We start from the raw sequence: 24555 nt of genomic DNA on the forward strand, positions 1-24555 counted from the left end.
CAGCTCTTTGCACTGAGGAACTGAACTTCTGAGTGAAAGGACAGTGTAAATGGTCTTGGCTCTCAGGCTGAGAGCAGTGGAAATCGATCTAGCTTCTTGCCTACAAATAGCATTGCCTGCACATTTAAGGTACTTGCAAGGTTTCTGGTTTGCTATTTTCAGCTTGCCTTTGTTTTCCCGTATCACTTGAGTAGGGATTCAAAAATTACGATGTCTGTTGCTTCTCTAACACAGAAGTAGCTTTAAAAGCACTGGTCAAGTAGGAAAATGACTGCAATCCCCCAGAAACTGAGCCCATTTGGATGTCTTTGTTCACACCTGCAGACCTACCTCTGTTTAAAAGGGAATCATTTTACCCATAACTGCTTTCTCAGGAGGAGACATCAGCAGGAGCAATTCCAAACCAGAACCCAGTCCTCAGCAATTCAAAATAAAATCTAATGCAGTGACTTCCACGTGTCATTTCTGCCCATGGCTCCAAGAATATGACAGTTCTGCATTTTACATAGAAATGTTACAGTTACAAGTAAGTAGAAAATTTTAGTTTACAAACAGGAAAGATCTTTCTATTAAAAAAGACATTTCATGTAGTTACCTTAAATAGTTCTTATATGCACCATTCCACATTGTGGAAAAGCTGAAATATGCAGTCTGGACTCCACAAGTTAAACAAATTATATGTATTGGCACAAATACTTACATCTACATCTGTACAAAGTAAACAATGCTGACAACCCTGTCCCGCCAAGTGCAGTCTATCCAACTGCTCTCCAACACACGTCTCCCTACATGACTGCCAACAAGTGACAGAGAGATGGGAACTTTGTCTTAAGAGTGTGGTGCCGAAAAGTTCCAAACTGCTTTGTCAGTCTCTAAACAGAGGGATCAGAAGTATATCCAAAACAGTGTCAGTCCACTCAACAGACTTGCTGCTGTGAAGTCATTGCAACTGCACTCTGTATGCTCCTATTAGCAGCTTTACCTGTAAAAGCAAACACAGGTTTCATATAAAGATTGTTCACGTGTAGCTGCTGTGTGAATGGCATTGTGGGAATTCACAAAACCAGTTTATAGTAGCCCCACTGAAATACAAATGGCATGTCAATGTAGTGAGAACACTGCTGCAGTCAGTGGTGTTTCAGCCAGTTAGCCCTAAATCTGAACTAGGCACATACACGTCCATCTGACTACCCCCTCATTTTTTTCCCCTTAAAAAACAAACCAAGCACAATAGGACATGGAAGAGCACGTTTTCAGTCTGAAGATCTACGAAATTTACTAATGTGTCTTCCAAGGATAAAGTCAGTGCTACCACAATGTGGTCTGTTGTTCGTCTTGCAGCATGGCACTACTGCCCCAAACCGCCTGGAAAATTATTTAAAAGCAGACTGCACCTCTGTGCAAATGCCTCAAAGCTCTCTTAGGCACACCAGTAAAAACATATGCATGCACAAAAATAACTGAGACTCCATTGTCTGCTAGTCATTAAATTCACAATGCAGATGGGGAAAATATGTAGGCTGTACCCTGCACCTTACTGTACCCTCGTGCATGAATTGTTCTGGCTGCAGCATAACATTTATGACCAAACTAATACCCTTGGCCATGTTCCTAAGTATTGTCAATGTCCTAGGATGGAACTGGGATTAGTTTTACATTTGCAATATAAGACCAGAAGCCCTTAGATGACAGAAGAGTTACCCTGTAACAAATTAGTAATTGTGAGAACATTTTGTACCTTGGCAGTAGGCGCTTCTGCCAACCGTATAAAAAGCTTGTTAAGGCCTGCAGTAGGGCTGAAGGAATAAATAAAGTGACTGTCCTAAAAGGAAAACAAGAAAATGGACAAAGTTAATGCAAGACATGGCTGCAAGCAAGCAAACGACTACAGCAAGACATTCTCACTGGATTTTTTTTTGAAGGTGTGTATACTGCAAATAAACCCAGCTAGTGCAACCACTTCAAAATTGTGCAGAGTGATGCATTTAACAGATCAGTAATAAATATGGTAGCTTGTTAAAGCAAATATTAGGAACTTGGATCAAAAATTTGAGAGGCAGGTGAATTTTTAGAGGAGAAACAGCTACAAATTCAGAATTCTGCCCTGCCTGCTCAAACCTTCAGTTCTGAGTCATAGAAAAGGTAAGACTGGAGAGCACCTCTCACGGTCATCTGGCACAATCCCCTGGTGTAGGCAGGGACATCTAGAAGCCAGTATTCCAGTACTATATCCTTGCCTTTATGGAGTCTGCTAGACAAGATTTGTAGTTGTCTCCATATGACAGAGTTAAGTTTCATTTAAAGAAACTGTCAGGATAAAAAAGATGACTCATCACTATACTGACATCTCCAAGTACTAAGGTATCCCAGACTGCTCCAGAAGCACTTCAGAGGGCAGTTTGAGAGTCTATCAATCAGGTATATGAAGGGATTTACCAAAAATACAGGGAGCTGGAATTTGTCGTTTAAAACCACAGCTTGTACACTGCATGGTCCACAGAGCCGAGCAATGACATCTTTCCCATGGAAATTCGCATGGAAAATGAAGAGAAGAATCCCAGATCCTGGAAGGGAAGGCAAGCTTCAGTCACATAATTTGAAATGAGAGCCATTGTTTACAACTGCTTGCAGTGACCCTTTGTAAACGGTTTCAAATACACTATAGAATTTTAATGTATTTAAGTCCCAGGGGTGTATCAAAGCAATCCAATCTCCCACAACAGTGGATCCCAGCACAGAACTCGAGTGACTTGGCTGCTAAGTTAAGGTTTTCTGGCAGCAGAAGCAATTTTACACAGCTGTAAGAAAGGAAAGCAAAACGGATGTAACAACCCTCATTATGCTTCACCTCTGTAGCTTTAGATTTAGCTTAAATAGAGTTCTGGAATTTAATGTGGTTTGGGTTGTCTCTTGGTAAAGACAGCTGGGCCCAGGTAATTACAGATCTTCATGAACTGCACTGAAATTCAATAAGCAACACACTTCAATACCCACAGCTGTCTCATTTGAATATATGAGCTTAGATAAAGTCTCTTAATTCTATGAAGGATATCTGTCACGGAGAATTGGAAGACTTATACAAGACTTAACAACCAGAAGGCAGGCAGGCAAACACTTTCATTGCAAGAAGCATTTCACAGTCATAGTAATGTATTATTTCAAGAAAAATGAGTATCAGAAGATACTTCCCTGAGAAGAGGTGAAGTAAAATGTCTCAACTCTACCAAGCATCAGAGTATCTGGATTCTTGAAACAATGAAGAACTCCCAGCTACCTTGGGAATTTAATTCCTAGCTTTTTCAAAGGGTCTGTGGGCAAAAGAGAGTCGAGGGACGCTTGCCTTTTGTTTGGTTTTGGTTTCTGGTAAGTCACACAGAAATACTTCAGCACAGCAGGTTCTTTAAGACATGCCTCAGCAGCAGTTTAATGCACCCACCCCCATACAACGCCCCCTACCTTCTGGCACGTTTTGCGGAGGGTTATAGTTGAAGTCTGTAGAAAAGTCTGGCCCTTCACAGAGGCGATGACAGGCAATTGGAAAGACTGGCTCCAGCAAGACAAGACGAGCTTCAAAGTAATCCCTGATGGTGTCTTCTGCTACTCTTGAGAGCCTAAAAGATCAAACACATTAGGCCTGTGCTTCACACAGTAAAATTACTTTACCAGACACAGTGAGAGCTGACGCAAGAAGTGGACTCCAGGTCACCTTTTGGGATTCCTGATTTTCCGGAGTGAGTGTCTTCATCACTAGCACAGGTGAACCCCAGCTCCCAGTACTTTGTTAATAAAACATTTTAGCAGTGATTTGTTTGTAAAATTAATCTCTTGGGTCCACAAAAATAAAAAGCTAAGACAAATGTATTGCAGCAGATTAAAAAGAAAAAAAATCCACCTCTTCTACCTATTCTGAAGGCTGTTTCAGCAGAAATACATCTCTGAACACCACTGTGTACCTAGTGTCTGAACAGAAAGGAATTAACCAGCTTGGAAAAGACCTTTGAGATCATCAAGTCCAACCTATCATCCAACACTAACCAACTAAACCATGGCATCGAGCACCCCATCCAGTCTCTTCCTAAACACCTCCAGTGATGGTGACTCCACCACCTCCCTGGGCAGCCCATTCCAATGGCCAGTCACTCTTTCTGTGAAGAGCTTGTTCTTAGCATCCAGTCTAAACCTCCCCTGGCACAGCTTGAGACTGTGTCCTCTTGGTCTGGTGCTGGTTGCCTGGGAGAAGAGACCAAGCCCCACCTGGCCACAACCTCCCTTCAGGTTCAGGTAGAAAGATAACCACTTCCCCAGCACAGCTCATTTATCAACCTGACCACAAGTACCATGTAAAAATCAGAAAGTCACTATGTAGTTTTACTGGCAATACTACTGTAAAATGCAGTTTCCAATTGAAGTCTAATAATAATGAAGTGAAAAAGTAGCAGCACTACCATTAAATAGCCAAACTGCCTTTTTGTTTTTTTGGCTGGATGGATTTGTTTTCCTGGGGAGTGGGGAGGAGGGTTGAGTGAGCAGCCTAGCCTTCAGAAAGAGACTACAGTAACCAACAGTATTGGGCACCTTAACAAGCAGGTTACTAAGTAATCCTCTTCGGAAACTATTCTGACACAAATGGGTTTTAAATGCTTTTGCAAGGCAAAGGCCCTCTTTAGGAACTCTTTCAGCTTCATAGCTTTTTCAGCTACTATTAAAAGCACACTTCCCCTCCAAGCTAGCTGAGAAATGACAGCAACTGCCATGCCAAAGCAAGCCTGGAAGCCTATCTAGCCAAGTTTCCAAACACTAGACAAAACTCTATTAAATATGGGAAACTGAACAGCTGCCCTTTTTTGGTACACTGCCCTAGTTCTCAGCAATTTGATTGAGAGATATCCCAAACTAGACTGCAGCCAAATCACACTTCTCCTTAGATCTACTTAATCCATGTAGAATTCCATACATTTCACAGCATTCTGCAATGAGATCTGTAATTCTGTTTTTCTGTGCAAAAATATTCCTCATTTCAAACCTATCACTAAATCATTTAACAGGGTGGCCTGCAGTGCCTGCCTCATGGCTGAGAGTTATTTTTCTTCTGTTGTTGCATTCCAGTTTTAAACTCTGACCTTTCAATCTGCCCCAAGGTTTAGAGCATTCAGAGTCAGACACAGAATCAAGGTTGGAAAAGACCTCCAAGATCACAAATTCCAATTGTCCACTATCATGGACTCAGATTTTGTTTGCTGAGAGAGGAAGGATTGTTCAGCCTGGAGAAGGCTCAGAGAGAGCTCATCCACATGTATGTATCAGTAAACATCTGAAATGAAGGGGCAAAGAGGATGAAGCCAGGCTCTTCTCTGTGGTGCCCAGCAACTGTAAATGGGGATATTGGCACAAACAGGAGGTTCCCTCAACGTCAGGAAACACATTGTTAATGTGAGAGTGACTGAGCACTGCCACAGGTTGCCCAGAGAGGTTATGAGGTCTCCATCCTTGGAGATACTAAAAAACTATCAGGACAGGATCCTGAGCAACCAGCTCTAGGTGGCCTTGCTTGAGCAGTGGGATTCAAGAAGTTCTTTATTATGAGGGTGGTGGAACACTGGAACAGGTTGCCCAGGGAGGTGGTTGAGGCCTCTTCCCTTGAGATATTCAAGGCAGGGCTCAATGAGGCCCTGGGCAACCTGGTCCATTTGGGGATGTCTCTGCTGACTGCAGGGAGGTCAGACTGGATGATCTTTAGAGGTCCCTTCTGGCAGCTCCCTTTTCCTCCTTCACATCATTCTACTCAGTGTTTATGCAAGTCTGGTAATAGTTAGCTTGCAGAGTTTTCATTTCACACCATTTATTAGCTTTCTGCTGCTAACAGAGCTGTTTTTTCCTGACATCTCCCCCTTTTCCCCTTGACTTAAAACTCGAATGGTGACGTGCAAACTTCACCAGAACAAACTCCAAAGTGCAGTTTACTTACGTTTCCAAGTGACTCTTGAGCTGCTCGTACACCAGTACATTGTTACACTGCTTAGCAAAATGCAGGGCGCTGTTCTGATGCTTGGACAAAATGTTACAGTCTGCTCCGCTCTCAATCATCAGCCGCACTATATCAGAATTCCCTCTTTTACAAGCCTGTGCAGAAGGGGAGAAGATGGCAGGAGGGACAACAGTGAGTAATTTGCCATTGCTCCTGAGCCTAATGCTGGAATAAGTAGAATTGCAGAACATAAAATCCAACATGAGCTACAATTCAGAAAGCAGGTTTAGGTATTTGCTGGGCTACACACACCATGAAAAACCAAACCCAAAAGTTCTGTGAAAGTACCTGCTGGAGCTGACTAACTGTAAAACTTTCTTGCAACTGTTCACCTGAGTAAATAGGTTTCTGCAGAAGAATTAATAATGACTAAATTGTCTCAATATTGGTTCAAATGGTCCTTTAAGCCTGCAGTGAATTCACAGAATTTGTCCCCAGTTGTTACTCAGGCAAGTTAGTCACTGCTATCAGCTTTCCCCTACACTAGCCACTTTCAAGGCCCAGCTTGACAGGGTGCTAGGCCATCTCAATTAAACTATAGTCTTACAATGGTTGGACTGTATGAGCCGTGAGGTCCCTTCCAACCTGGTATTCTATGAATCTGTGGAAAACTGCTTTGGTTTCCAAGGCTGTTCAACATTACCTAGAGCAAGAATTCTGGGGCATGTCAACTAAACATTTGACAAAGACACAGAAGGTCTAAAGAAGGCTTTAATTTGAAGAATATAAGCATGTGCTCTCCTTGCTTGTTTTCAAATGCTCCATTCAGACAAAGTGGGGAAAGGCAGAAGATAAAAACTTCTATCTTCACGAGGCCTTTCAGAAGTTAGCTTCTGAAATTTATCTCTGCTCTGAATTTTCAACCCATAAACAAACCCACTTTGTTGTCCCAACACAAAACCCCACAAGGATCACACCCCACCTCTGGGGAAGGAATGAACTGCCAGAATATCTTTTTTTCAATAAATTCATCTTCTAAGAAGTATGATCCAACTCCTAGGGCTAAGTAAGAGTGACTTGACAAACACCTTTCTTTATACATTTATCTACACATGGCTACACATGTGAGTCGCTGGAAATTCTATCTGGACAGCAACCCAAATATCCAGAATATGTTACTGGAGGCTGCCAGTTAGAAAGTATGTCCAGCTGTGCATCAAACCATTAAAAACAATGAAGGTCAAAAACTGAGGTTCGTGCAGGTAGCCAACTTATGAAGAGATTTTTGGACTGAAGTGGCTGAGGAAACCACAAGCATGTTATCATTTTCTTTGCAGGAAACATGGATTCCCCGTACTTGTTAAGCCTTGCAGAGGACAGAAGAGAAACAATACAACATTGGCTTGAACAGCAAAACATCCATAACCACTTCTCCAAACAAATTACCTTAAGCAATCTACATAAAAATACTGCAGGTGTATCAGGAAGGGGGACTTGGGAGAAATTCTTTTATATAAACAAATAACAACCACCACCACCTAAGAAGAGCACAGACTGTTTTAAAGATCTTGTAATTTTCCCATTACAATGACAACCAAAAATAATAGGAATTGCCTTTGTGATGGGGGAGTAGAACAGGTAGCAGGATGGGAGACTGCTTTATTTGTGGCCTTTAAAGACACTACAAGAGTCAATCACAGCAGCACCCAAGTGGGAGATTCTGCTTTCTGAAATGTTTCTCTTCCTGCTGACAACCAGGTTATCTCAGTTTTAAGAACACATCTATTCGAGCCAAACAATGGAAGAGGATGATAAGCCACACTTAGCACTATATGCTGATAGCACCTGCTTATAGAATAGAATTAACCAAGTTGGAAGAGACCTTCAAGATCATCGAGTCCAACCTATCATCCAACACTATCTAATCAACTAAACCATGCCACCAAGCACCTCATCAGTCTCTTCCTGAACACCTCCAGTGATGTTGACTCCACCACCTCCCTGGGCAGCCCATTCCAATGGGCAATCACTCTTTCTGTGACGAACTTCTTCCTAACATCCAGCCTAAACCTCCCTTGGCACAGTTTGAGACCGTGTCCTCTTGTTCTGGTGCTAGTTGCCTGGGGGACGAGACCAACCCCTACCTGGCTACAACCACCCTTCAGGTAGTTGTAGAGAGCAATAAGGTCTCCTCTGAGCCTCCTCTTCTCCAGGCTAAGCAACCCCAGCTCCCTCAGCCTCTCATAGGGCTTGTGCTCCAAATCCCTCCCCAGCTTTGTTGCCCTTCTCTGGACACCTTCCAGCAACTCAACATCTTTGCTGAACTGAGGGGCCCAGAACTGGACACAGTCCTCAAGGTGCAGCCTAACCAGTGCTGAGTACAGGGGCAGAATGACCTCCCTGCTCCTGCTGGCCACACTGTTCCTGATACAGGCCAGGATGCCACTGACCTTCCTGGCCACCTGGGCACACTGCTGGCTAGTGTTCAGCCTACTATCAACCAGTACCCGTAGGTCCCTTTATTGCTTAGATCACAAAGACAACAGCATGTTAAAAAAAAGGATTAAGACACTGCCTAGAATAACTAAGAGTAGCATTAGTATTTCAAATATAGTCTGGGTTCCCTAAACAAACTCTACAAAGATATTTAAGTTTTATTAATTCTCAAAAAGCTTTTCCTACTAAACCCCAGTCAGGGCAGACACTGAATTTACCTTCATTAAAGCAGTTTCACCACTGCTCTGCTGCATGTTCACATATGCTCCAGCTTCCAGCAGAATGGCTACTGTTGTTAGAAAATTCTGGAAAACAACAAAACAACCACCACAACACACAAACCCACAGACACCCAGAGAGGTAAACAGAAAATGTTCTGAAACAAAACCAGAATAAAATGTGACATTCATTTAAAAATCCAACAGTAACATCCAAAGCATGAATATGACATAGCTAAACTGTTCTCTCCTGTGGCCAACAAGGAGCTATGCAGACTCAGGCAATCGGGGAGTCATCGTAATTCTTATTCCCCCCCACAAAATCTTGCAATAGTGAACACCACAGGTGGAAAACAGTACACCTGCATTAATCACCAAGCTGGGATCAAGCTCCATTTATCATTCCCATGGGAAAAAACCACCAACCAGCTCGAAGAAAAGAGAACACAGATGATATGTACTCTAACTGACTGGTCTAATTGGTCTCGAGCTTGCCACCATCTCCCAACTCGCCAACGGTAAGCTCCCCTCAGAGATTTGCTCTCAACATCTCCCAAGTTTGGATCCAGAGATTGTAACAAGCTCTTCATGATGAACCCTTTGCCTCCACTTCCCCTCTAGGCAGCCTTATGGTATTCTCGAGGCAGGGTTTTGGATCACAATTCATCTACACTACCATGACCACAGCACCCTGTTATATCCTGCTAGGTACATTTTTAGGCATCATCCAAGGGGGGTGTGTGAAATAAAAATCTGTACTACTTTTACACATAAGAGCCAAGAGCCACAAATACAGCAATAACCAAGCCAACCTTTACCTTTTCAGCTGCATGTATCAATGCAGTTGTTCCATTTTTCTGTCTACCGTTAACTTTAGCTCCTTTCCTGATGAGGACTCTGAGAAGATCATCATGCCCACCAGCAGCAGCGAGCATTACTAGAGTCATTCCACTGGAGTCCTGAAGAAGGAACCATTGTCATTAAATAAAACTTTAAAAATTAACTTAGAAAAATACTGCAGGATAAATCAGAGCAGGTCCTTTCCCCCTTCACTGCTCTCCAGCAGGTCAGTCCCCAGCCTATACTGGTGCATGGGGTTGCTCTTTCCTAGGTGCAAGCCTCTATACTTGCCCTTGTTGAACTTCATTAAATTTCTCCTCAACCAGCTTTTCAGCCTGTCCAAGTCTCAGTGAATGGCAGCACAACCTTCTGGTGTGTCAGCCACTCCACCCAGCTTGGTGTGATCAGCAAACTTGCTGACAGTGCTCTCTGTGCCCTCATCTAGGTTGTTGATGAATATATTGAACAGCACTGGTCCCAGTACTGACCCCTGAGGGACTCAACTAAAATAGAACAGAATTAACCAGGTTGGAAAAGACTTTCGAGATTATCAAGTCCAACCTATCACCAAGCACCATCTAATCAACTAAACCGTGGCACCAACTCTCTTGGGCCCCTTTGCCTCCTAGTACCCTATCCCATGAGATTTCCCTTAGCAATTGCCTGAAAAGGCAAAAATTGGCCCTGCTGAAATCCAACATTGTAATTCTGCTTGATACTTTCTTCCTACCACACAAGATCCTGAACTCCACTATCTTGTGGTCACTGCAGCCAAGGCTGCACTCATCAATGCCCTGAAGGAACCTCCTGGCCCGTGGATGGATGGCTGTGTAGGCCTTCCAGCAGATGCTGCCTCACTAGTTCATCCATCACTTTTTTGACTATGCTATGAGGTCTTGGCATAATGTACAGATCTCACAATGCGACATAATGCAACTAAGTGCGCAAGAGGAAACACCAACGCCAGAGACTTGATCCTCAAAAAAGGGAACTACAGTACTATTTAACAGTAAAATAAATCCTTCTAAGAAAGCAAGAACACAGCTAATGAAGAACTGGCAGAAAATCCAAAAAAAAAAATCACAGACTGAAGCAGTCCCAGTCTGTCAAACAGAGAATGCAAAAAATGTGGGGCTTTTTTGCATATACAGAGGTTATACATAGTTTAGCCTCTTGCTCCAACAGGTATCATCATTCCTTATACAGTGTAAAAGTTCTAAATTTAATATTCAGTTAAAGCCACTGAGAAAAATCTGTAAATCCAGCTCCTGGCATGCTTCTATCAGATTTTTGGTTGTTAGCCCTTGGAATGCGCTGCCCAGGGAGGTGGTGGAGTCACCATCCCTGAGGTATTCAAGAGGGGATTGGACGTGGCACTTGGTGCCGTGGTCTAGTCATGAGGTGTTGGGTGACAGGTTGGACTTGATGATCTTTGAGGTCTTTTCCAACCTTGTTGATTCTATGATTCTTTGGGAAAAAAACCCCAAAAGGTAACAAATACTGCAGTCTCAAATTCTTTTCTCACCCTGTGCTTTTTTCCCCAAGGTAAGACAGAAATCTGTTACTAGCAAGAGGGGAAATCTTTTCAAATAATCCTAATCTGTACTCTTCCCTCACCCCCCCCCCCAGTATTTTTATTGCAGAAAAAAATTACCTCTTGATCCAGATTATAATCCTCATTTGAAGAAAGTGCCATCTTTACTGTCATGTAATCTCCACTTTTAACAGCATCCCTCAAGAGAGCTAGAAAATAAATTCAATGCATTTATAGGATGTTTTGCTTTGAAATGCCAGCTAAGAGATGCCTCTTCCTCCCAGCAGCTACTCACTACTTGATATTGGTTCTGTCGACACATGATTCGTCTCTTCTCCATCAAGATGCTTCTGAAAGTCCTCTAGCGTCAGCCATTCTAACTGCATGTCCATACCCAAACTCAAGACTTGTTGCTTGCCATCTATTGTGGATTTGATTTCATGTAAGGGAAAGAAAAATATTGAAAAACAGAATAAATAACTCATAAATTTCCAAGCCATTCACTGCTTGCTACTGCCTCAATGATCAGCAGCTTAACGTACTACTGTTGTTCATTCAAACAGACTCTGGAAGTCGCTGTGGAATGGTTCCAAACAATGAAGGTTGTGTTAGACATAAATTGCTTTCACTTCACACAAACTGTCTGATTGTTAGCTGTACTAAATTAGGCTGAATTGGTAAGTGATGCACAGCACTCTGTTGCTACAATAGCAGAAACACTGGAAACACACTGACAAGTTATCAGGGAGTTTCAAAAGGGAACATCGTTTCAGGCTCCTGCAGATATGATTTGGAGCACTGAGAGATGCAAAAACTGCAATGGAGAATACAGTAACTGCCAGCGCACAACTCTTCCCCTGCTTTTATTTTTCTGCTGCTCACCAGAGTTCTCCATTTGACACACATCCACTACTTCTGGATCACCTTCTGCAGCAATGTAAGTCCATGTGTCTGTTTCATCTCTTATGCTCCTTCTTTCTTTGCACACCTTGCTGTCTTTTGATTTTAATTCTTCTATGAATTTTTGTTCTACCAAAGATTCTTCTCTTTGGCAGTTATTCTCAGAATAGTCACTTTTTCCTTCTGAGGCTACATTAAACAAATGAAATGCACTTTTGATATCCTTAAAGCCTAGAATATTAAGACAGTTACCACGAGTGACTACTTGAGCCACTAAAGACTATTGCATAAGAAAGTTTTAGAGAGTGACCAGAGTCCATTTAGAAAAGGTCTGTCCTCTTCTGCAAGTTAATCATTGCTGAAGTGTAGGAGCAAGTTTAACAACGTAAGGCAAAAATTGAGCTAGTTCACCTCCAGCTATGCTGGCAGGTCTGGGTTCTGACTACTTTCAACATGGTACCATCATCTTTTCAAGAAATGCAGCTTGGAATTATACACAAATTACTACCTAGAAAATATAGTTCAGCACCTGTGACAGACAAAGGACACATGTTGTTCAAGGAACAGCTGTCACTCTGTTACTCCTTTCTTTCCTTAAGCACTGTGAGCATCTATGCTACTTCCAGTGAAACACATTTCTCTAGTGCCAGCTATCTGAAGCATCATAGGTCCTCCTGTATCCACTTATGATTGTCAAATGTGGAGTTAGTGTTCCTCAGTTCATCTGCACTGGAGTATCCTTTACCAGGGAATTTATCCTACATAAAACTTCCTGAGATCAAAAGTGGTAATATTAATACCCCACTATACTATTTAGAATAGAAATACAACCTAGCTTTTTTTTTCATGTATCAAGTCATCCAGTTCTGCTGGTATTTTAAGGGCTGTATACTATAACACAGAGTGGCTAAAGCAAGGGGCAAGAAGTTTGTCTGATGGGAACCTCTACTAGTCTTTTTAAACACAGAAGAAGTGTGTGCTCATACTAACATCAGATTGCTTCTGGAAACAGACAACAGTTGGACAAGTTCCTCACTGACACAGGCATAGCTGACAGTATTAAACACTTTATGAAGCATGGAAGAATATGGAAATCCCTACATGAGTACACACAGCATTCTCACAAAGCATCTATTAACAAAATACTCTCTTGCCTCCTATAATAAAAGCAGGAATTCTGGTTTCTGATGGGTTACAAAACCACACAGCATCCACTCTTGCAGAAAGAAGAGATCCTGAATGATCTTTCCCCCTTCTCTCTTTTAAACAGATTTTCACTTACTTTTTAGGGCATTTTGTTCTTTTCTGCTCTTTTCTTCTTTTTCAGACTCTCTTTTTTGATATTTTTCTTTTGTTTCAATTTTCTTTATTTCTTTCTCCTGACACTGTAAACAAAGATCAAATCAAAGTGATAGAGAGGGGGAAAAAACAGGGGAAATGAACTCCTTTCACCACTCCAACACCAAATCCAGCAAAATCCACCCAAACCCACACTATCTGTCGAGAAGATTTGGCTTAGCAATATTCAGTATCACAGAAAATTTTATGGTAGATGTAGATATATAATCAAATTCACCTAAAGAGCATTCAACTGCCTCCACCAAAGGCTGCCTTTCTCCTGTAATCCCCTCTCTTCATTCAGCCAGCAAATTCCAAACTGCAGAGTAGGTGGGACAAGGCTCCTTGGCGTGGCTTTGTATCAGCCCCCAACATTAACCTGGTATGTGGAAGAGCAATGGCTTTCTGAAAAACTGCCCCAGAAAACATCTCCACAAGCACTGCAGACTGAGTACATCATTTAAAGCTACCATTTCTTTGACATAGGAAAATGTTTAAATTAAAATAGATTTGGTGTATCACAAGGTATTAGCAGAGCTGAGACATTCAATTGTTTCATCACCGCCTCGACAAAACCTCAGCTTTTTTTGATCAGTGTTGTAATTAACAAGTAGCACAGACAGCTGTAAACCCCTGCAGATGCCCAGTGTTTTGGGGGAAACCTCTAACTTACTAAAGGGATACCACATACTTGCTTCCTAGAGAGGCTGCTAAAAATCAGTAATCCAGTGATTTCCAATACTGATCAGAGTCACAACATACACTGCACATTTATACTTGAAGGTAAATCAAAATGAAACAATGGTTCAGCACGCAAACTGACTCCAGAGAATAGTGTGTTACAAATTGATGCAAGAGTGCTCTGTAATCAGAGCTATGTAAGGAAAGACAGGTACCTGGAACAGGCAATGATTTTATTTGAAAAGAATCATCTGCTTGGGCCAACAGTTTAGTGAAGACACAGACACTTCCAGAACTCTCTGCCAAAACCACTCTCAATATATTAAGTCAACAGCTGCTCTGGAGAATAATTAACTAGTTACAGAAAACATTGTTTAAATCTCCTAGACTAAAAAACAGAGGATAATGCCTTCCATCCTTTCTCAATACCTTGAAGCATGACCTTCCATGGAGCACAACCATGAGAAAGGCACACAGCCAACTTACTGAGAGCACTGGCTGAAGAGCCGTAATCAAATGAACTTTCACCTACTATGTCTTCCTGTTTGGGGTGACAGGATTTTTAAACTACTGGTAAATAAAAGAGAATTCCAACAATTTATCTGATTGTCATCACTGATGTCCCTCTTCTTATGAGTGCTATAGCCTTGAACTGCAAGAGTAATAGAAGGCCCGTAGTAATTCCTTTATCTTGTTGACGAGAGCTTTCACCACTACACTCCTGCAAAAACACTATTTTGTGTAAGTCTGCTCAGATTACACCACGAAATTCTCTACCTCAAAAATTAACTTTCTTATGTTTAAGTATGGTCTCAGAAGAAGAGGCACATAACCCAGTAAGTATCAAGGTGTTTTGTCTGCAATCCTGCTGCAAATCAGAAAGAGGTTTGTCTGAGCAGGTGAAGTTTTATAAACTGCAAATGAACTGCAAACTGCTGTTGAAATAGTTTGAAGCAGCTGAAAAAAATTATTTTCTCAGAAACATTCCAAAAATACTATTTCCCCCCTTTTTTTTCCTTTACCACCTGGCTTTTCTTCAAACATTAGTAAGAAAAAAAGTAAAATGTTCCAGTATTTGCCCAGCTCATTTCTTACAACAGGTACAGTAATTGTAATTAATATGAAACCATGCCAAGAGAACAAGGCATTTAGACAAGTCAACTGCACAATTCTCTGGGAGACTTGTGTTTAAAAGCAATTTCAGCCTTCCAGTTCTCAGATAGGTGCTAATGGAGTGCCTGGCTTTTGAGAAGGATCAAGCGTGAGCTTTAACTCAAAAGCACACTTCATTGCACAGGCTTGTGTGGATAGTTGCTCAAGACTAAACGTCTTGCTACTCAAGTAAAAAGAAGTCAAACTGAGGCAACTGTTGAAGGTGGGGAGGAATAAACCTAAAAACAGCAGCTTGTTTTAGAGAAACAGTAAATTTCATCCTAATGAAGTACACGTAGAGTAGAAATGCATACTCTCCCACTGAAAGACACCGTTCTCCCCTGAAGTGTTCCCTCCTTTATAGTGCTCAGAATCCAGACATTTTTCATTCTATCTTCTACATTATGCAGTTAGCCTTTCTTTAGCTTAATCCAGCTCATTACTTTTCTATTTTGTTGATTTTGTCATCATGAACAGTATCCTTCTGAGATATCTGAACCTCAAAAATGTCTGATTTAATCCTCAGTTCCCACCCCACTGCCTTAAACACTGCTTACCTCTCCGGCTGAATCAGTGGACTTGCGCCCTCGTTCATCAGCACTCGATTTCAACCCCTTGTGCACCGGTGAAGGAGCAGGTGAAACTTTCTCCAACTCCACTGGTATTATTTTTACTTTTTCTTGCCCTTTTTGCTTTCTGTGCACGCTTTTCTTCTCTAAGTGGGCATCCTGAGTTTCCACTTTTCTTTCTTCCTCTTTATAATCTTCAGCTTTGGGAATTTTTTTCTTTTTTCTTTTAACCTTAATATCCATGCTATCATCTTCATTACTTGCTGATCCATCAAGATGTCCATCAGCAATGGAATCTATTTCAGCGATTTGTTGTTCCAGCCTCTCTTCATTTGGCTTCTCATCTTTATTTTCTGAATTTAAGTCTGAATTTTCATTCTCAGTTCCTCGCAAAATTCCATCATCTGGGGTACTCAATTCTGAGTCACACTGACCATATCCGTGCTTCTCCTTTCGTGATTTTTTGTTTTCTTTAGAATCTTCTCTAGATTTTGCTTTTACATCTTTAAGTTCTCCTTTCTTTTTCCTGACTTCTTTAGTATCCTCCTTCCTTTGCTTCTTTGGGTCCTTTGAATCCTCCTTGCTTTCCGAAGTCCTTTTTTTGGGTTTTGAATCCAAAACGGAAGTGTCTGGGGAATTTTCACATTCTGTTGGTTTTTCTTTGAGTTTTGCAGACTTGGGCTGCTTCTTCTTCAGATCATCTGGATTTCCATCCTCTCCATCTTTTGACTTCTTTTTCTTCTTCTTTGGTGAAACACCATCTTTTGTTTCGCTTTGCCAGTCACTGTCAGATTCTGCTTCAAATATATCATCATTTAGAGACAGTTTCTAAAAGGTAGGGAAAAAAAGAAAATATTTCTTTCCCCATTAAACCATATCACTTAGGTGCTAACTATACAGAAACAGTAGTGATGGTGCTGGGGGGAAGTGCATCTTGGAACACTTCAATCTTTTTAACACTGTTAACATTGTTCCTTGTCATATTGTAACATCTGTAAACACAGTTCTAGCTCACCTACCTAATCAGAGTACTAACTGCTCAGATGAGAACAGATACACAGACAAGTGAACCAATCAGACAGCCAACATCCAGATTCCAGAACTAAATATGAGCTATTTTTTGTGGGAAAAAAAAAAATCAATTAACCTGATTTTGTAAAATTTACCTGAAGGTTTTGCAGGAGCAAGGTAACAGTTAAAAAAAACACAACCCCAATTAAAAATTCTTATGCTTCCCTTCCAGACTGACTGAGCAGAAAAAAACCAAGCAAGCAAGCAAGCAGCCACACTCTGCCTTCTTGCAATTAATTTTTCTGTATTCTTATTAAATTTAACAGCTGACATGCAAAAACTCAATCTGCTACACAAAGCAGGAGGGTGAACTGAGCAGTACCCAGCTTCAGCGACAAGGCAACAGGCATGTGGGTAGACAAAGGGGGTTGTTTATGTTGTCAGACTCTTGAACGTGTCCACAGAAGGGCAACGAGGCTTGTGAGAGGCCTTGAGCACAAGCCCTATGAGGAGAGGCTGAGGGAGCTGGGATTGTTTAGACTGGAGAAGAGGAGGCTCAGGGGAGACCTTATTGCTGTCTGCAGCTACCTGAAGGGAGGAGGGGGTTGGTCTCTTCTCCCAGGCAACCAGCACCAGAACAAAAGGACACAGTCTCAAGCTGTGCCAGGGGAAGTTTAAGCTGAAGGTGAGGAGAAAGTTCTTCACAGAGAGAGTTGTTAGCCATTGGAATGTGCTGCCCAGGGAGGTGGTGGAGTCACCGTCCCTGGAGGTGCTCAAGAGGGGATTGGACGTGGCACTTGGTGCCAGGGTTTAGTAGTCATGAGGTGTTGGGGTGACAGGTTGGACTTGATGATCTTTGAGGTCTTTTCCAACCTTATTGATTCTATAAAAAGCAAACTAAAATGACCATGCATCATTTATATAGTCCCACTAAAACCAGAGCCTAGATAGGGAATAAAACTTCAGTATAAAATACTGGAAGGTAAAACATACCTGTATCTCCTTTTTAACTGCTTTGGGCTTATTGTCCACAATTTTATTCCTGAATTCAAGCAGCACTTCTTTGCAGTCTTCCAAATGAACCTCTGGTTCCCAGGTATCATCATCAGAGGTATATCCTTTCCACCGTACTTTGTAGAGAATTTTACCCTGTAAGAAAATAAACCCCAACATTTAATACAATACAGCACAGTACTGTGTCATCTACTCAATTCTTGAGGATCTCAGTAGATAGATCGTTTTGTGTACATAGGAGTGAATACAATAGTTCAACTTAATGTTGACATAAGAACTCCCAGAATTATTTCCATCTGCATCACATACTTACCTAAGCAGGTTGTAAAATGTTCCAGCAGCTGGAGTGGGTGTATCAAAAATATTTCTGATATCTAAAATACATTCAAAACCACAGCTACAATGTACAAATCATGAATTCCAAACCACTATACTGAAATAGATTTTCCTGACAGTTACAAAGCTGACTTAAAGGGAAGTTTTAATATTTATTTTATTAAAAATTAAAGCTTGAATTGCTCCTCTTTGCTGAAGTTGATAACCTTCAGATTTATAATGCATTAACACCATTCATACAGTTTTATACTGACATTTATAACTTGTTAGATTTGTAATCAATGTCTCTTAATAATTTCAATTAGAATAGAATAGACCAGACCAGGTTGGAAGAGACCTTCAAGATCATTGTGCCCAACCTATCATCCAACACCACCTAACCAACTAAACCATACAACCAAGCACCCTATCAAGTCTCCTCCTGAACACCTCCAGTGATGGTGACTCCACCACCTCCCTGGGCAGCCCATTCCAATGGGCAATCACTCTCTCTGTGTAGAACTTCTTCCTAACTGCCAGCCTAAACCTCCCCTGGTGCAGCTTGAGACTGTGCCCTCTTGTTCTGGTGCTGGTTGCTTGGGAGAAGAGACCAACCTCCACCTGTCTACAACCTCCCCTCAGGTAGTTGTAGACAGCAAGAAGGTCTCCCCTGAGCCTCCTCTTCTCCAGGCTAAGCAATCCCAGCTCCCTCAGCCCTCATAGGGCTTGTGTTCCAAAACCCTCCCCAGCTTTGTTGCCCTTCTCTGGACATGTTCCAGCAAGTCAACATCCTTCCTAAACTGAGGGGCCCAGAACTGGACACAGTCCTCAAGGTGTGGCCTAACCAGTGCTGAGTACAGGGGCAGAATGACCTCCCTGCTCCTGCTGGCCACACTGTTCCTGATGCAGGCCAGGATGCCATTGGCCCTCTTGGATGCCTGGGCACACTGCAGGCTCATGTTCAGCCTACTATCAACCAGTACCCCCCGGTCCCTCTGTGCCTGTCCGCTCTCCAGCCACTCTGACCCCAGCCTGTAGCACTGCATTAGGAACACAACAAACACCGAGAAGAGCAGGTTAAATCTAGACAAAAATCTGAACCTGTGCAACTCAGCAGAGTTAGTTACAAAGATTTTGGTGAAGGGTTACTTACAAAAGTCCCAGACCAAGTGTTTCAACAGTATTTAGCTTCCCTGGAGGATGAAATTGCACCCCTTCATCTCTTTTGTTCTTTCACTAGATTAGAATGAGTTCTAACACTATTAATTATTAAAAAAAAAAAAAAAAGAAAGAAAGAATAAAGAAGTGCTTTCCACCATATCACCTCTTGTCTTTCCCCTAAAGAAGTACTTTGAATTTTTGTTTCTCAAGATGAACTCTCTTTCTTGCCTCAGGGAGGCTTATAAGCCTGGACTGAGCATGTTGCTGATACAGCCACAAGTAGCAACTCAGGACCTCCAGCACCGAGTTTAACTGAAAAGCACAAACATGTCCTTTGAAAACAATGTGCTCACCCTCAGGGTCACCTTTATTAATTAAACCTGCATTTCTTTAAATAGATGTTTGATGAAAGCTAGCACCAAATTTAAGGACATTCCTGAACAAATACTAGCAAATGTACTAAGGAAAGCACCTTTGAAGAGGCAAAACAATAGTATTGCTTTCCTTCAAAAGTAGATTGATAATGCTCTGAAAGATCCTGCGCTGCTAAGCAAGCCTGGAGAAGGAAAGCCTCAAAATAACTGTCACTGGACAGTATTAAATGTATTTATATCCCTAAGTTTATGTTTTTGTCTGAGCACTATTAGCCTTTGACCAAGGGTACATGCATGCCATTAAACTTCAGCCTTAAACTTCAACTTAATCTTCTGTATTTCACTGCACAGGCATATAAATAAATAGCCCACATTCAGATACATAAGCGTAGTACTTCTCTTACAATTCAGCTTAACCATACACTCTTGCTATAGGAATTGGTTTGCAAGTTAATGTTCACTTGTCCCTCTCACTTTCTTCTAACGGGGTTACTCATGAAAGAAACTAGTAGCTTTCTTATTAAAGTCACTGAATAATTTAGGTTATAAGGGATCTCCAGAACTAATAAAATGCCCTGCAAAAGCAGGGCCAACTAGATCAGAGTTCCCTGTGTTTCAGCTTGTGTCCACTGCATCTCTTATCCTTTCGCTGTGCGCCTGAGAAGGATCTGACTCTCGTCTTTACATCCTTCCATTAAGTAGACCCAAATGCTGGGATCAACCTTGCTTCTTTTCTTATAGCAGAACAAACTCAGCTCTCTCAGCCTCTGATCCTCCAGCACCCTACACATTTTCATAACCTTTCACTCCAGTATGTCCATGTCTCTCCTGTCACGGGGAGCTCAGAACTTGACAGTATTTCTAACACATTTCAGTGTTGCTGAGAAGAAAGGAAAAACCATGTCCCTTGATCTGCTGGCTCCACTCTCGGATGCTGTTTGCCTTTGCTGCAAGCACTGCTGACTCATGTTCAATTTGCTTGTCTGTGGGGACTCCCAGCTCCCTTCTCACAGAGCTGCTTCTTAGCCAACTGGCTCTCACCTGCCTGGTGGTACCAGATTACGCCATTTCAGATGCAGGACTTGAGCTATAGCTGCAGAGTTACCCTTGGATCCTTGTAACTCAGATACAAAATGAGTTAGAAGCCCTGGTTTTAATTAATCAAGAAAGCTGGATAAAATAAAGCCTAATGCAAATGTGAAACAATTTGGCTGCTGAATGACTCTATATCCAGTATGTGAAGATAAAAACAAAGCACGGCTTAAGTGAAGATCAGATTGATCATGGTACATGATTGATCATGTACATGGTATGTACACAGCCTTACATTATTTCTTTCTTCTGTATCACTATGTAGTAACAGAACATTTCAAAGTATTTTTATACTGCTGTAGCTTCTAAGAAAACTAGTGGTGGGCTAGAACCAGCTCCTATAGAAAGGGGTAGGGCCATGTCATTAAAGAGCAGAGTTGAGAGAATGTAACAACTTGCATTGAAACTTTTTGTATTAGTATAGTTGTAGTACAGCGATAAAGGCTTTCTAGATACACTGCAAGGAAACACATCCAAACTTTTATTCCTTGCGTTCTTAAGTAGGACATGTTAATGTTTCATTGATCAACAGGTTTAACTCCTCAGTCCAACTGTGAATGAAAAGGGCTTCTGTGTGATGCTCTGCAGCTCTCCCACTTCTGAACTGTGACACAGGAACACACTGACTGGCCTTATGCTGTGCTGAACAGTGGCTGATTTTGGAATTTGCAAGCTGGAAACCGTTTCATATGTATGTGTGTGTACATATATACACACACACACACTCACTTGAACATAATACTCAACTTTTTCAGTCATTTCAGAAGTGAGGAGTGGGTGCAAGTATCTACCTTGTGCTGTGCTTCTGAAGCACTGCAGTATAGCCTCCCCACTGAAGAGCAACAGAAAGGTGACCTGATGTAACTGCAGTCCATGCTGCAAAGCTACAACCAACACACACTGCCTTAGGCACATGCAAACAGTAAAACTAACTGCACTCAGTACACAGTCTGGAAACCTCAAGTGCACACAGGGTTGGACTGAGCTGGAGTTAATTCTCCTCACAGCATCTTTCTAGTGCCGTGTTTTGCAGCAGCAGCTGATAACACAGCAGTGTTTTGGCTACTGTTGAGTAAGTATCCAGGCTGTGTCCTTTCAACATTTCCCTGCCCCAAGAGTACATTGAGGAGTGGGCAAGATCTTGGGAAGGGACATGGCTGAGCCTGCTGACCCAGACTGGCCAAAGAGGTCAGCTCAGATGTAAGAACAAAGTGAAAGAAGATAGTGGGGGGATTTGTCCATGGCAGCTATCCTCCCAAGTAACCACCAAGCTTAGAGAGCCCTGATTCCCGAGACCAACCATCATCTTGCTGATGGGAAGTAGAGACTAACATCTCTCTCTCTGCTTTTGCTTCCATGTGGACTCTTGCTTTTTTTGCTCATTATTGTTATTAAAATTGCTTCTATCCTTTTACTGGCTTTTGTTGTGTTTTTACCCCTCTCCCCTTGTCCATTTAAGGGGGGGAGTGATAGAGCAGCTTTGGTGGGCATCTGGCCTCCAGGGCAGGGCCAAACCACCACAACAGGTCAGAACCTGACACTGAATGCCCTGCTTGAAGGCTGATAGAAAGAGTGGGTGTAACACACCCTTTTACTGGCTTATACCAATTGCATTTTTTAGAGATGGTACTCAATATACTCTGGTATTCTTTAGAAGTCTGTGGAATTCTTTCCCCTGCCAGTACACAGATTTTCAGTTCTATCGCCTTTGGGGGGAGAAGGGGAAGGGAAAATGAGGAAAAGGGAGTACTCTTGCTTTTTCAAGTCTGACTGCCTGACATTACATTGACCAATACTTCATACAGGTAAAGCTATATATAAACACTGTATTACCTCCTAAGACATCAAGGTGTTTCAGGCAAGATACAGCCCTATCATGACAGCATCACAAATCAGAGAAATTCTTGGTCTGAAGGTTCTCCAACCCAAGGGTTTCAAAACCCTTATGCTTTACATGAAAGCTATCCAAATTCTATACTATCATGTACCCAACTGACAACTAAAATAATACATAAATTAGCGAAAATAACTATTTATCACAGAATCAACTAAAAATAATAATAAAAATATGTATTATTTTTGGTATTTGAGGTCTTATCAATTTTTGTAACAGCTTCTGCTTTCAGAGAAGGCATATTTCTCGCTAAGCAATTAAAAGATCACTGTAACTAGTTATTTTAATTGGAATAAGTGTATTCACACATTTTATAAGCCAGTAAACAGTCTCACTAAATCTCCACGTTTTCCACTATATTCAGTCCTGCCCATTTCGCCAAACATTTCACGTCAGAACACCTCTGCAATTATCCGTAACAGGAAAAGGCTAGTTTAACGTGGACAAAACTAGAAAGATTAAATCTGGAGTATCTTTATTTAAAGCTGTGAGATACAAAAGGCTTCCTTGCAAAATTAAGCACAAATTATCTTAAATTACAATTACAAACGAACTCTTGTTTTTGCGTGGGTCTCGTCCAAGTGTAAGAGAATCGTGCAGGAAACTCTGCCGGCAGAGTAGTGCCGGCCTGCACAGAAAGTGAGGGAAAAGCACAAGAGAGGCGAGCGCTCTCAGGCCCACTCTGCTGCCAGCGCTTCGGTAGCTACCTCTCCCGGCTCAGGCGCACCGCGTCAGGGAGCGGGACGAAACCCGACCCCAGAGCAGTCGTCAGCCCCTGTCAGGAGCAGCCGGGCTACCCGCCAGCCCCGCCGCTGCAGGGCGCAGCAGCCTCCCTGAAGGACTTCCCGCCGCCACGCCGCCCAGGGATCCACGCCGCAGCCCTGGCGCAGCGACCGGGAACGCCACGCTGATAGGTGGCGGCGACAAGCACTCACCCCCTCGGTCTTCACGTCAAGGATCTTCTCCACCTCGAACACGTCCCCTTCTTCCTCTTCCTCGCTCTCGCCGCCGCCGGCCTCAGTGCCGGCTGTTGCCGTTGCACCTACCACCGTGGCAGTCCCGCTGCCGTCTTCCTTCCCGTCCTCCTCATCCTCCGCCGCGGCTGCCGTCCCCTCCTCTTCCTCCGCCCCCTCCAGCCTTACTGCCGCCGCCGCCTCAGACCCGCTCCCGGCCGCCGCCGCCGCCATTTTGGGCCGAATTTCAAACGACAACGGTGAAAAGCGGCTGCGACATCCACCGCCGGGCTAGGAGGGAGCGAGGTGGCGGCCGCAGCCAATCGGCATCCTGCCAGCCAGTGACGCACAGGGGCGGGGCCCTGAGCCCGGAGGCTTTCGTGCCTTCAGCGCGGCGGCCCGCGGCAGCCAATGGGCGGAGGTGGCGGCGGCGGCAGCAGCGGGAGCAGGAGGCCCTAGCTGGGGCCGGAGGGCGGGCTGGCCTCGCTTCGCCCCGTCCCGCCCCTCGCTGGTGGCCACTGTCTCCTGCCTGGCCTTGTGAAAGCTGTGGCTCTGGTCTTCCTAGGGTGGACTGTAGTCCAGCCCGATTCTAGTTTTAGAGTGGAGTGGCGGGAACGAGGAACCTGGTGCCATCCCGCTCCGGTCGCCCGTCAGAGCTGGCGACGGATCTCGGCACTCCAGCTGCCGGGACCCCCGATGCGGCTGGCGAGGGGTGAGCGGCGGATGACTGCTGGCCCCGTTGTATGGTTTCGCTCCGTGGCGCCGTATCGAGAACGGAAGTGGTTACCGGTGACAAGAGGCATGTTCATGATGTTGACCTTTCTTCCAGGAGATACGGTGCCCAAGTGGGCCCGGCTTGTCCAAACACCGCATGCCGAACATCCCCGTACAAAGGGACTCTGCCCTTAGCTGGATGGAGACGCCCGAGAAACATACACCTCATTACAAGCTCCTGCTGGGGAATGGGGGTTCTCACTAGAAAAAGGAGTCCTTTAAAATTCCATAGCATTTTGTATGTTAAAGTAATTGTAGGCAAGCACAGCTTTTT

The 24555-nt window shown here is 43.0% G+C and overlaps 1 protein-coding gene across 2 annotated transcripts; it reads right to left on the reverse strand.

The window, feature by feature from the left end:
- Positions 1–286: 286 nt before the first annotated feature.
- On the reverse strand, positions 287–23860 carry MPHOSPH8 (M-phase phosphoprotein 8). 2 transcript variants are annotated; one of them, XM_054164652.1, is made up of 14 exons: positions 23490–23860; positions 17698–17853; positions 15682–16521; positions 13236–13338; positions 11936–12184; positions 11349–11474; positions 11174–11262; positions 9498–9638; positions 8680–8766; positions 5966–6120; positions 3457–3611; positions 2437–2564; positions 1739–1822; positions 287–982 (listed from the first exon to the last, which is right to left on the reverse strand). In XM_054164652.1, exons 1-14 carry the CDS (start codon positions 23739–23741, stop codon positions 941–943), a joined length of 2607 nt encoding a protein of 868 aa, XP_054020627.1. In that variant the 5' UTR covers positions 23742–23860; the 3' UTR covers positions 287–940. The 2 variants fall into 2 exon arrangements, with proteins under 2 accessions (XP_054020627.1, XP_054020626.1); XM_054164651.1 differs by lacking the exon at positions 11936–12184 and having other exon boundaries at positions 23490–23858.
- Between the last annotated feature and the right edge of the window lie 695 nt (positions 23861–24555).

Source organism: Dryobates pubescens, chromosome 10 (assembly GCF_014839835.1).
Source record: "Dryobates pubescens isolate bDryPub1 chromosome 10, bDryPub1.pri, whole genome shotgun sequence".
NCBI lineage: Eukaryota > Metazoa > Chordata > Aves > Piciformes > Picidae > Dryobates > Dryobates pubescens.

Bases quoted from the DNA above. Each gene is read 5' to 3' on its own strand.
- MPHOSPH8 (XM_054164652.1), bottom strand. From the start codon at position 23,741: ATGGCGGCGGCGGCGGCCGGGAGCGGGTCTGAGGCGGCGGCGGCAGTA. The intron at 17,854-23,489 runs GTGAGTGCTTGT...ATTTTCTTACAG, and splicing joins TTGACGTGAAGACCGAGGGG to GGTAAAATTCTCTACAAAGT. The intron at 16,522-17,697 runs GTATGTTTTACC...CCTACCTTTTAG, and splicing joins CAGTTAAAAAGGAGATACAG to AAACTGTCTCTAAATGATGA.